The sequence below is a fragment of the Lagopus muta genome, chromosome 2 (assembly GCF_023343835.1).
Source record: "Lagopus muta isolate bLagMut1 chromosome 2, bLagMut1 primary, whole genome shotgun sequence".
In the NCBI taxonomy this organism is placed as follows: Eukaryota; Metazoa; Chordata; class Aves; order Galliformes; family Phasianidae; genus Lagopus; species Lagopus muta.
In genome coordinates this window covers 67,139,803-67,153,469 of record NC_064434.1, presented here as the reverse complement: position 1 = coordinate 67,153,469, position 13,667 = coordinate 67,139,803, and the positions used below count along the sequence as shown (strand labels likewise).

General features: G+C 35.1%; 1 protein-coding gene across 2 annotated transcripts in view; it reads left to right on the top strand.

The window, feature by feature from the left end:
* The window catches only part of PDE10A (phosphodiesterase 10A), a 339,629-nt gene extending 327,362 nt beyond the window's left edge, over nt 1-12,267 (top strand). For both annotated transcript variants that reach the window (XM_048935256.1, XM_048935255.1), the window contains exons 20-22: nt 1,954-2,034; nt 5,199-5,287; nt 9,434-12,267. In XM_048935256.1, coding sequence (XP_048791213.1) covers nt 1,954-2,034; nt 5,199-5,287; nt 9,434-9,551 — 288 coding nt within the window. In that variant the 3' untranslated portion in view covers nt 9,552-12,267. The remainder of the gene's footprint in view (nt 1-1,953; nt 2,035-5,198; nt 5,288-9,433) is intronic.
* The last annotated feature ends 1,400 nt before the right edge of the window (nt 12,268-13,667 follow it).

The following is a 13,667-nucleotide window of genomic DNA, read 5'->3' as shown; positions in this document are numbered from 1 at the left end:
TATTGAGAATTGAAACATGACATTGAGCTGTGCTAAAGTAATTGTGTCCATAAATAAAATACATTCTCTAACATTTCTTTTGTCCAGGATTAAATATTCTAATTGTTTATGTTTTAAAGTGCAAAAGTAACAACTTTGGGGATATCAGGAAAAAAAAAGGGGGTGTTGCATAGAGTTGAACTATGTAGTTTTAGAATATATAGTCTTTTTTCAAAGCTGTTATTGCACATGTATCATAAAGTTTTGCTCTTTTCTGTTATGTGTCATGTGGAAGTCAGCAGAATTCAGTGGGTTTCTTTTGGTCTTATGTAGGCATAAAATTGAAATCAGGCCCACGGAGATGTTGCTGTATGCATGTAATATGGAGGTTTTTGTCTTGCCTTGTGCATGCTAATTATGGAATTAAAGATATGCATTGCATGTGTTTGTGGTTTTTCTGTATTTAAAAATTCTAGTTCCTTTAGCTATGATCAAATCAGACTACAAAAATATCTGTGAAGTGTAAACTTTATAAGCTCAAGAATCAAGTTTGTTTCTGGAATGTCAACACTGGCAAATGAATGTTCTTGTAAGCGATATAATGGAGGAATACTGTTGATATCTCACTAATTGCAGACTTCAACGTGTTTGGTTTTCAAGACTTAAAAAATAAGTCTGAACTTTAATAATTTCAGGAAGGAGACAATCCTCAGCCTCTCTTGGAATCCTGTTCCAGTGTCTCACCACCCTCACAGTAAAGAATTTCTTCCTAATAGATTATGTCTGCTGTGATCTTTTTGGTGGAATATGAGACACTAGGCAGTCACTAATCTTTCTTCATTGTTTTCTAAGTAATGTATTGTAAGTCACTCTATTTCTGTATCTGTTCTGCAAGATAGATACAAGAAAAATTAATTGGGATTTCTTTAACATTCTTTGTGATCATATTCATAACTATGAGGATATAGGTAGTATTTTTGTAGCATCCTTTGTCTAGCAGTGTTTCATATATATGTTTACATGTATTGAATGCAAGAAAACCTGTATTTCTAGTATTTGTGTTCCAACTAAAGAAAAGAAAACACTTTTTTTGCTATGCGGATTGTCAGCCACTGGCAGTGGTCCCCTGAAGTAGTTGTGGTACATCCATCATTGGAAATATTCAAAATCCAAATGCAAAGTCCTGTAAAACTTGCTGTCAGTGACTTAGACTGGAGTGGGTAAATGGAATGGACCGGTTGATCCGAAGAGTTCCTTTCAAATCTAAACAATTCTGTGATTTTTGGATACCTTTTTCTTTCAAAATAGAATAATGAACATAATGAACATAATTCTGAACTTTCCTCAGAGCTGACTTTGATGGTTAGTAATGGATGAAATAGGAAGAGGTAGTTTTTTTTTTGTTTTTTTTTGTTTTTTTTTTCTCCACACAACAAAGATCTGGTCTTTGAATTATTGCTGTTCTCAGAGTACCCTTCTTATGCGCATAGATGCATTAATGTACTTAAGAAGGCTGCTTGGCATGCAATTTTATCAAAACATGCTCCTCATCTTTGGTCAAAGAAACTGGTTTGTTGACAAAGAGGGTACATTGTAAATTCATCTTCCTCAATCAGCTTTTCCTTGGATAGGTGAGTTGTGTTGTACTGGTAATTGTATTATAGTGCTTTAAACAGGTAACATTTTCAAAGGTGAGAATTTCTATGAGTAGAATAGGTAAATCTGATTTATTTGGTCTTGTTTTCTTCCTTACAACTGCTCCTTATTATGGATAGGCCTTTGCAAAGAAGGAAATAGGAGTACATTGAGTCAAAAAAATAGATCCTCACCTTAAGCATTTTTTTGAGATTGAGTAATTCTGATAGCTTGCATTATTTTAAATTCTGGATTTTCAGAACCACATGCAATAGGAAATGGGAAGTAATTCTGATCTTAGTACTTTTAAATTTTGTTTTGCTCATCTCTTTTCTCCAGGGCGATGAAATGAAAAAGACAGGTATTCAACCCATTCCTATGATGGACAGAGACAAGAAGGATGAAGTCCCTCAGGGTCAAGTATGAACTCTCTCTGTAAAATGATACTTGTTTTATAGTGTTAAAAAAAAAAAAAAAAAAAAAAAAGATGTGTTAAAAAACATTTTATGTATTAACAAATGTTGCATTTTATTCCAAGGTATGTGGGTTGCTAAATTCTATGCTTTGTACACAATATAGAATGTTGTTTTTGTTAAGCGGAAGCAGAAAATTTGTTTTCAGAGATGTTACTGAATTAACAAAATGCTTTCTGCTTCTGTCTCAAGTTACTATACAACATAACTGTACTTCCTTTATAATAATAAGGCTTAAGGAATGATTTAAACATGTTACAGTCGCTATTTCTGACATGGAAATGATCATGCAGTTTCAGTAAGAAAAATTGACGTCTTTCTTCTGGTTATATATTAGTGCTCTTTTTGTTCTCATAATTCCCATTGCAGCAATGTTGTCTTCTTACCTTCCATTCTTATCTTGCCATTCTTTCATTCCTCTTAACAAAAGCTCTGTGAATAGGTAGCAGGCCTTTGGCAAAATTGTACATTTGAAAACTTGAGAAACTTTTGGATACATTATGTTCTTCCCTGTATGGTAAAGTCGGTAAAAGAAGGTCCAAAAAATAATAATACTAAGGAATGGTAGTCTCATATGTACAATCAAAATTTTAAGAAGTATCAAAAACCCAAAAGACTAAATTTTGTGACAAGTTAGAGAACTGTGAATACTGGCCACAGATTTGAAAAGGCAAATGTTACTCTTCCAGCTTATGGTCAGATATTTAATATATCATGCCATTTTAATGTGTGAATAAGTTGATGTGTTCACTGGCATTAATGAATGGCATGTGGATTAAAGACTGTCTTCATGATAAATCAATCGTTAAAAACTAACTTGAGTGTGCAGCTGTAGCTTCTGTATCTCACAACAGTGTTACAGCAAAATGTGAGATTGAGAACATAGTTCAGTGAAAGTAACCATGCCTGTGTTCCTGTAGAGGCAGAAGAGTTTAATAAAGCTTTATCATCCGTTTCCTTAGGCTCTAACAGAAAGTATTAATGAGTTTAGGATCCTGTATTTTTATGTGGATTTTAATTAAAGCATTAACACCTTATTTAAATGACAATTATGTTTAAGAAAAGAGGGTTTGTATAAACATGCAATCTCTGAAAAAATAATTATGCCTCAAATACTTATCTTTGATGAAACTAGTTTGTAGTTGGCATTTTCTCTCACTTGGGTACTTAGATCAGTCAGCCTCTGTTGTGCTCTTCTTGTCCTTTTAAGTACAACTCACTTAGGGTCTCTGAGTTTGATGTCTTCCTACTGTAGAGCCTGCAGTGAGATTTATTCCTGACTCAGTAAGGATCCCATCACCCTCTTTTTCTGCTCCTGGCTTGAGAATTACGCAGTGTTTGTGGTCATACCAAGATATCACACTCGAAGGGTATTTTCTTGGCTTCTACTGGATCCATGAATGTCTCTCATCTTCACAACCTAACAGTTTTGAAGTCTTTGAGGAGAATAGAAATGTCAAAACTATGCAGTGACTCCAACCTCCAACCATTCAGAACTTAGCTCAGAAATTTATTTATTAAGATTGAAAATAAGAAGTTTACTTTTATGGAACAATTAAAATATTAGGAGTGATTTCATATTTAAAATGCTTCAGTGTGAATGTTAAACATCCAGCTGTCAAAGCTATAAATATATTTAGTATGCACAGTGAAAGAGACAATAACAACTCAGGGCTTCAAAAAAAGATGCCTCGTTTCAAATACTAGAGCTACAAAAAGAAGATTGGTTGGAACATACTGTAAATTTATTTAGTTTGGTTGATGTCTTTCACATTTTGCAGTGGCAGCACACTTCTCATTGAGAAGTCTACAGTGTGACTGTACCTATCATCCCACTCATGATTTTTTTGCCAGATATGGAGCAATCTGCTGTTTTCCAGTAGAATGAAACTAGCTCCCTTAGCAACCCAAGAACCAAAAAAACTCAGATGAAAAAAAACCCCGAAACTCATAGGATGAAAGCAATGCAGTATGCAAAACAGAAAACTATTTCTTTTAAGATGAATAGACATGATGATGAACAGACAAGCCTTGCCTTCTGGCCTAATGCAGTTCCTTTCTATCAGTTACACTGTAATTACTTTAAATCTGACAGAGGTTCTTAGGTCAGAAAAATGTCTCTTTTTTAAGTACAAAATGGACTGTTTACATAGTAGTGTGGGTGGAATCTTTGTATTGATGGAGGTAAAGACAACAAGGACAAGAGTTACTTTGATTTCTGAAAAAGAACCAATGTTTAAACTATTACAATAATTTTTTTTAATCAAATGTTTTGGTTGCAGTACAGCATGTCACATCACTGCAAAGCATTTAAAATTCTAAGAAAGGAAACATGGTGCACTATAGTGACTATCATGAAAATCTAGAATAAATGAATGATGTTATAGTGAATTTGAATTTTAACTGTCATCTTTGATTATAACAGTAGTATTTCTAAAAATACCCACATTGCATGATAAATCAACTGTAGCATGGTAGCAGTCATAGGATGGTAAGCCTACATTAATCATATATATCATTGACAGTGTGCTCATTCTCTGAGTACGTTTGTATGATACTGGTAAAAATATGTCACTCAACTGCATACGTGAAAAGAAAACAGGAACTTTACAAGGGTGCAAAGCGTGTAGCATTTCAGGTAAATTAAGCTGTGAAATACATACTCTAGAAGACATGAGAAAAATCCAGATCTCAGTCAGATTTTGGAAATCCTGAGCAACTTTCCTGCTTTTTAAATGTGTTGTGTTTTTTGTTTTTTTTTGGTTTTTTTTATCACATGAATGTATTTCTGTCACTAATGCCACCAAAATGCCAGACAGATCCTGAGAAAAGTCGGTTAAATCAATTGAGAGTAAAAGATCTTGTAGAAAATCCTATCTGAAACAGACATATTAACCATTATAGAGAGGCAAGCAAGCAACTTACAATTATTAGACTCTTCACTATTAGTGTTTCATTTTAAAGTCTTTGGATAATAAGGTGAGATGTGTGTTAATTCCTAACATAAGCAGTAATTAAATAAGCAGTCAATGTCTTTGCTCTAGTCGGCTGTTAACATTCAGAGTTTTAATTTGGCAACATTTAATTTTTGTTCATTGCTGTTTTTCATAGATTGGATTCTACAATGCTGTAGCCATCCCATGTTACACCACACTTGCACAAATCTTTCCTCCAACTGGGCCACTACTACGAGCATGCAGGTGAGTAAATGTGTAAGGTTTTGCATAGCAGGTAGCTTGGTTAAAGAAAAAGCAAACATGCTCTGCTAGTTTTTCTAGAAATACACACTTTTAATTTGGGAATTTGCATGCAGATAAATGGGGATTTATTTCTCATATTAATTTATGTAGAATTTCATGTAATTTATGTAGAAACCCGGAGGCAGTAACTGCTGACTGGGACTGTCCAATGCAGATCTACAGATACAGCTGATTAAAATGTGCTCGAGCATTCAGAAAAGAACAGATTCAATGATTATGTATCTCTATCTCATGTGGTTCAGAGCAATTTCACTCTGTGTCATTTTTACTTCAACATGATACCAATAAGATTGGCAGAGGACAAGAATTCTATTTCATTAAAAAAATAGTTTTTCCATGTCATTTGATTTTGTATCTGAATATTGCTGTTAGGAAACAGAAAAAGAGTGCCTCAACTTAGAATAGTCAGTAACTTGGAGCATAAGGGGATGTCAGGAAGGCAGATGTAGACTTGTCCTTCCAATAGTTTGGGGTCTTCTGAAGGAGAGGATAATTGGCTTCTTCTACTCTGGAATGATGATAGATCTCTTTGTAGGTAGTCCAGTAGTTCTATCTGAGACCATGACAATCTTCACTGACAAAACTTCTGTTGAACAGTATGCTGCATAAAAATATTTGCATTTCAGGTTAATCTGTATTCTCTAAGAAAAAGCAGTTGTTAGAATGCCAGCAATTTTTAGTTGCGTGCCAGGAGAAGTCATGTTTCCCTGTGTTCTTACAAGAACCCCTGTATGTGCGTTTAACGTTCTAACTTCTAGTGGAAGATGTTCTAGCCCACAGCTGGGGTTTTAAAATTATAATTCTTCATATTAATGAAAAAAACTCAGGAAATTTATGGATATTAGGAAAGTTTTGTTACTAGCACAGTCAAATAAGAGGTCTTAAAAATGGGTTTATATTTACTGTAGAAACATTTGCATAAACCTGTCAGTATATTTACTCATAAGTAAGCATTGTTATTTGTCTTATGAGAAATGAGGCCGAGAAGCTAAGGTGAGTGTTTGAGACTGCATAGCATCGTTTTTGAGAGCAGGGTTCTTGGAAGACTTGTAACTTTTGATTTCCAGCAATGCATCCAAGTGAGACAGTTTCAAAAGTGGGTTGTAGAACTTGGCGGTCCATCTTTCAATACACAACTGGAAAGGCATAAAATTGAATTGCAGAACTGATGGATGCAGGGATGAAGTTTGGTTTTCTTAAGACTTTTATAAGACTTCATAAGATTTTCATAAGAGCTTCCTGAAAATCTATTACCTGCCATAAGATCCTATGATGAGAGTCTGATAGTTTTAGAAGTGAATTGCTCTTCTACACATCCACCTGAAGTGATCTGTTCGAGAAGATTTAGGTAGAAGTGTTGAGAATTCAGATTTGAAGCTGTAGACTAGAAATTCAAGAATACAGAGTGAAGTTACACTTGTTCATTACTGAAACGTATGTTATTGCAGGGTTAGTCCGGTTTTTCAAATAACTGATTTTGCACTGCACATTTTTGAGGGGTAAATGATGAGAAGAAAGCAGCCTTACTCCTCTTTGATATTGCCTCAGCTGCTGACTGGGCCAATTTTGATATCACTTCTTTAATAGTAGAGCTTTTTCTTGAAACACAGTGTTTATGCTGCCCTGTCCTTGAGTCACTTGGAACACAGACACCATTGCAAATGATAGCAACAAAAACAGTCAAGGCAGCATATCAGCATCAAGATCTTTATTTTGAGAGCCTCTGGGCATTCATTCCAGGCATATAGGAGCCAGAAGTTCAATGGGAGCACGAAGGCAAATGAATTGTACTACGTGCATCTTAAAATAATAATAATAAAAAAATTTTAAAAAAATAATCAGTCACTGATTTGTCTAAGGTAAAGCAGTATCTAAGAATCTTTATCTTGTCTGATGATTTCTTCCACTTTTTAAAATACTCTATTATATATATAATGTATTTATTTCCTTGTTGAAAATATTTCTTAGTATATATATATTCACTGTGTATCAAAGCTACCATCCGAGTTGTACTGCCCAAAATAACTCACATGGGTGTTTTTTATCCTGCATGCTCACTAGGCTTACTAAACTGACAAATCCATAATAGTATGGGAGTTGCTCTGAAAGTAATGCTTCCTGTGTTATTATGTTGGTGCACGGTTGTCAGAGGCAGTTGTTGGTGTGGCCTTAGAGGTTGAAACTTCCCACCAATATTCCATTACGTGTTGTTGCCACGCAACTGATGGTAGCAGAGGGAAAATCTGACAAAATGGCATCTGACATGGAAGTGCTTATGAAGCAAAGGTGTGTAAATCAATTCCTCCATGTGGAAAAAGTGGCACCCACTGACATTAATCAACACTTGCTGAATGTTTATGGGGACCAAACAGTAAATGTGAGTGCAGTAAGGTGATGGGTAGTGTCTCACCAGTGGCAACAGTGACATGAAAGGCAAGTCAGGGTCTGTTGACCATGCAGATTTTTACAACCGTAGCATGCAGGCTGTTGTTCATTGCTGGTGTAAATTCTTTGCTGATAGTAGTGACTAGGTTGAAAAATAGTGTTTTGTAGCTGAGAATTTTCTCTGTCGAATAATGTGATTGTGCTCCGTATGGCTTTTGTAGTTCCCATGGGAATAAAACGGAGGCATTATTTTTTGAAGCAATCTACATATATTTAGGGGAAGTTATTTTTCTTTTAAACTGAACCAAATATTTTTAAATAGTTTTCCATGTGCCTACAGGTTTCTGATTTGTTGCTGAAATAGATACAATTTGCACATACTTTAGCTTCAGTTCTTCTCATTACTTCCCAGTTTGGGAAAGGGAACTAGAAATAGTGACAGTTGAATTTTTCTAATCTTTAGTATTTATATTTTTGTATTAGTTGAGCTTCAGTGTTATATTTGTACTGGTTCCATGTCTTCCAGTTGACCTGGAGCAAAGAACAGGTTGAAATGTGCTTGCAGAAAATGATATAGGTGTTCCCCTAGAGGGCACCAGCTTTCTTTGGTAGACTTCCTTAGATCCTTCCTTTCCCCATTGCCAGAAAATGTAACGTTTTCTCTTGTTTGTTTGCTGTGTTCCCAGTTCATAATTTGCTGTTTTTTATCAACTGTTTCAGCAAAGCTGTGTCAAAGATAGTGAGAGCTCTACCGTCTAAATTCAAATGTAATGCAGTAACATGGCTTACAGCATATAGGACCTTCATAGGTTTACCATCCTGTTTGTTTACTGAAAACATCTAAGTACCATTGTTTTAGTAACTAGATTCCTAATGTTATAAATGTGGAACAGCTGAGATTGCTCTCCTTTTCTCTGCGTGTAAAAACTGAATACTAGATTTGGTCCATAGGTTGCAAAGTATGGTTAATGTTGTTTATCATTAACATAGCCTTTCAAGTCACAGGAGTGATACTAGTGTGCACCAAGAAAGATTATGTGTCTATAATCCCTTTGTATCATTAGAATTCTACCAGCAAAATTTCTCAGTACTTTATTGCTTGCAAACTAAAATCTGGACTTGGGGTTTTGTCAGGCTATAAGACCATGAAAACAAAATCTGTCTCAAGGAAGAGGTATTCTTTTGTTGTAACAGATTGACAGGTATATCACCACTGCAGTAACTGCATTCTATGATGTTGGTATACAACATCTTACACACTGTCAGGCAACCCCTGTGCAGATGTTTCAGAAGACTTAATGTGCTTCTGTGGTTTCCAGTGAAGGAAGTTTCCTGGCAGGAGTTCCAATCTCTGTAGTGCCTACAGACTACTGCTTCAGAGTCTGTGTAGACATGGCTCCAGCTGGGTTTCCTTTGCAGCCAGGAGAGCTATGGAACTGTAATAGAAACAGGTGCTAACCTCTAGCTCAGAACTGTAGGCTTATATAGGTCAACAAGTATGCTATCCACACAGGATTATAAAATGAGATAACTTAAGACAAAGGATGAAAGAATATAATGATAAAAGCTTAGTGACATACTAGCACTTTTATTCATGAAGCTACATCACAAAGTATAGTATAGCAGAGAATATTATTAGTAAGAAATCTCATTCAACTTAAAGTGTTTGCCTCTCTTGACTTTTTTTTTTTTTATCTCCAGGGACAATCTCAACCAGTGGGAGAAAGTAACGAGAGGTGAAGAAGCCTCTATATGGATTACTTCCCAGTCCATTGCTCCTGGAACCTCAGATTCATTTCCTGTGAAGACTGATGACTGAACAGCAGCAACAGATTGCTTTAACCCTGAAAGAATCCATTTGGGAGCTGTTTTGTTTTTGTTTTGTTTTGTTGTTTTGTTTTGTTTGTTTGTTTTTGTTTATTTTTTGTTTTGTTTTGTTTTTATTTGACAAAGGAAAAAGAAAAGCTACAAAATGCTAACTAGGAAGCAAATCTGCCTATGAAGGTAACACCCATGGTGTTGCCTCAGCTAAATGACTCTGGCAGCCAATCTCCTGATGTACACCAGTGACACAACATGAACAGAGGGAAAATGACACCCAGATGTTTTGCAATCAGCTATTAAAAGAGAACTAGCAACTTGTGAAAATAAAAGACTGGCCTTAACTCATGGGCTACATTGCTGAGGCCTTAATTTAAAACTGATGGGGGGAAAAATCTTAGGGGGTACTTCTAAATTGTATCTTTCTAGTAAGGGTTTCAATGGTACTTTTATTATATTGTACTGTGGCTGGCTTTAACACCAGTGTCACTTGGGAGTTCTTGGCTATAAATAGAACAATATACACATTGCTATTGTGAATGTTTATGTGTGATCTACTTGTAATCAGTTTGAACTCCAGCAGAATCCTTGGAGACTATAATTCATGCTAAGGTTATGGTGAATTCTCTTGCTGCAAACAATAGGAAAACAACATTCAGATTCAAGGTTTACAGTACTTCATGAAGTTCATGATGCACATTGTCACCCACAAGGCAAACGTAAAGAACTAGACAACTCCTCCCTTTAAACACTGGAATTGCTGGATGTTTATTTCCAATGAGGAAAGCAATATAGGCATAGTTCTGGTTGGAGTTTTCGTATCCATAGGGGCAGAAGCCTCAGATTAAAATGTAAATGTGACAGCAAAGATTTTTCCTTGCCTAGCTTACCGATAACTGAAGTCAACATATTTATTTCTACCTGCTGAGTTATATTCTGAAAGGTATTAGAAACATACCTGAAGTATGCTATCTGCTGGAAACAAAAGCCCTGTCAGAAAAGTCAAGCCTCAGAAGAGGAACTGTGGTACCATCACAATAAATCAAAAAAAGTTTTTGTATAGACTAGCTTTTGTGTTGCACAGTAACACTGCATGTCTTCTACTGCTCTTTCCCCCATCCTAAGATGAGTGAAATTGGGAAGTTTTTCCCTTTTTTGTTTGCTTTTTTTCCCTTAGTTCAGCAAAATGTCAAGACTTGGAACTGCCTTTCTCAGCAAAAGAATAGCTGACAGAAGAAAACTACTCTAAAATACTGTGTTTACAGTTCTGTGCTTCAGTTAGGCTTCAGCCTTAATATTTTATGCACAGACTTTAGGACCTTACATTTAATGCCACTCTTTTGAACTTAGTGCAATTGTACAGAGTACGTTTCAAGAAACACTTATTTTGCCTTCATCTTTCTCTTGAAAATAATGAAAAAAATCTTCGTATTGATCCACACGGTAGGTCGCAACACGATCTTTGTATACGTTTCACGTACAGCCCATACTGCATTATGTGCTTTTTCACAGATAAAACACTCTTGTGGTGATTCTGTGATAACACATCCATTTGTGTAACTGTTAATAGTAGTGACAAAGACAGAACGTAAGTTCTCTTCTCATGTCTCTTGAGCTGTATTGTTCTAATTAGCATGCCATCTTCTGGGTTTCATTTTGGTGACTTGAACTCTTGAGTTTTGCCTTCTGTTATGGTCGAGCACATACCAGTGTATGTACGTGTGTACAGTATGTGATGCATAATCACATAATGTATAAATGCACCTAAGCCTTTGCAGTACATAGATATTCCAGAAGTTGGAAATTCAATATTAAATTATATCGTTTGTTTAATACAGGTTACCTAGCAGCAGCCCCATAGTTCTTTTCAGTTGTGTAACCAATTCTAAGAGCAGAAATTAACTGTTAACCACAGTAAATTAATTTGAGTAATAAAAAAGGCAGGAAACAACGACGTAGGACAGTATCTCATACTGTGTCCCCTTCTTTACTCCTTAGCAGTTCTGCTTTAATGAAATCTTGCAGATGCAGTCTTTCGTCTGCTAAGTACTTGAGATGTAGTGAATGGTTCCTAATTCACATTGAAGTCATCCAAAAATGTAGTGACCACAAAAATATTTTCCAAAATTCAGACACCCCAGCAACTGAACTGAACATTTTTTCTTGGTGAGTTATTTGCTGTTATTCTGCCTCTTCTTTGAATGCTGAACTTACAACTTTTGCAAAAAAAATAGTTCTGATCACACTGTGTCTGTGTTAAGGAGTTCTTAATCCATCTTTCAGTCCTTGTCAGCAGCAAAGACAATTTTGCTAGTTCTGCCACCTACTATTCCAAATATTTCACTGTATCATTCAGTTCTACATGTTGAAGTTTGTAAGTACTGATCAGAAGATACTTCCCTAACAAATTTATCAAATTGACAATAAGTTGTACTTATTGTCTCAAGTCAATCACATGATTTTTCTAATACAGAACTCTCCAGACCACTGAAAATGTGTGTTTGTTAGAGTATAATGTCTGTTAGAATTAAAAACTTTGACTCCAGTGGTTGTGGTTTGCTTTCCTGGTAACTGTGACAAAAAATTTCTTTTTGTTAGCAGCTAAACTAACAAAATTAACCATAGTGGCCTATATTTTCTAAGCAAATTCAGCCTTAGCATGTAAAGAGTACAGATTCAGGCATGCCCTTTTTTTTTTTTTTTTTTTTTTTTTTAGAAAAAGGACTTAAATCTGTGCTCCCAAAGTCAAAATCAACAAAAATCACAATTTTGAAGTTGGATTTAAATTTACAGCTCAAGTACGTTTGAATTTTGTTTGAGGTTTAATGCACTGACATTTAATTGTTCAGACTTCAGCAATCTGGCTCATTAAACTAAACATCCAAAAGCTATTTTTATCCTGCTAAAACCTAATGATATATAAAATGAATTAAAAAAACTGACAGAGCTTTTTTTTTTTTTTTTTTTTTTTTTTCCCCTAGAAGTGCTAGACTTTGTACTTCCAGAACAGCATTATTTTTATTAGTGGTTTGGATTGTTTTTTTTGCTTCTAGTCCAGGACAAGTAAAAGGACTAATTGAGAAAGGCCAAATCTGAGAATTTCTAATCTGTAGTGAAATGATGCCTAAAAGGTATGCACTAAGTGAGAAAAATAGTTGACTTAGCATGATATTCATCTGAGATGTTGCATATTTTATTAGATCAGTGACAGAAACACCACTGTTATATTTTAGTCCACAAAGATTGTAATGTAGTATGTAGTTTAGTTATTCCATTAGAGAAAAATACAGTAGTGTTTTTAGTGGGACTGTGTGCTAGAGTGTATTCACATTGGAGGGAACATGCAGTGTGGAATTCATCTTTTTATGTGGCACAGTCTTGTTTCATGTGTTTAAACTTGGAACAGTGTGATGCATTTGCTATGACTGCATTTAGGCCATGTAGTGTTAAAATTGTAGGGACTGCAGACAGCACCATTCACGTTAAAATAGGGATTGTCAGATGTTCAGGACAATTATGACCCTCTTAAAATAATGCATTTGCCTCTAACACTGTGACACAGGAGCAGTTCTGTGAAGTGGTACAAATTGTTTCTTCATTCTAAACACAGAAGAGACTTTCTGCACACTACTATAAGGAAGTTCACATTCAAACTTTAGGTTATATATCCCAATCCAGCAAAGGCACATCACAACTCTTATTTTGCTCTCTGACCAAAAACTGTGCTCGATTGTAATACGGGTGTATACTCTGTCAAAATACCTAAAACTATGGACTGCTTTCTAGGATAGGTCAAACTGATTTGTAGAGTAGATTCATATATATTCAAAATTCAGGTTGGGCTGTTATGTGGAGAAGAAAGAACTTCAAGGTAACATTCAACTTTAATACATTCAGTGAGCTGAAAGATTTGTTTTATATATATATATATTTACACACACACACACATATATATATATATGATACATATAAACTATCTTTGTAAAAAAGAAAAACAAAAAATATGCAAGTGCAATAATTTAAAGAGGTCTTAACTTTGCATTTATAAATTATAAATACTGTACATGGTGTGTAATTTTTTTCATGTATTCATTTGCAGTCTTTGTATTTAAAA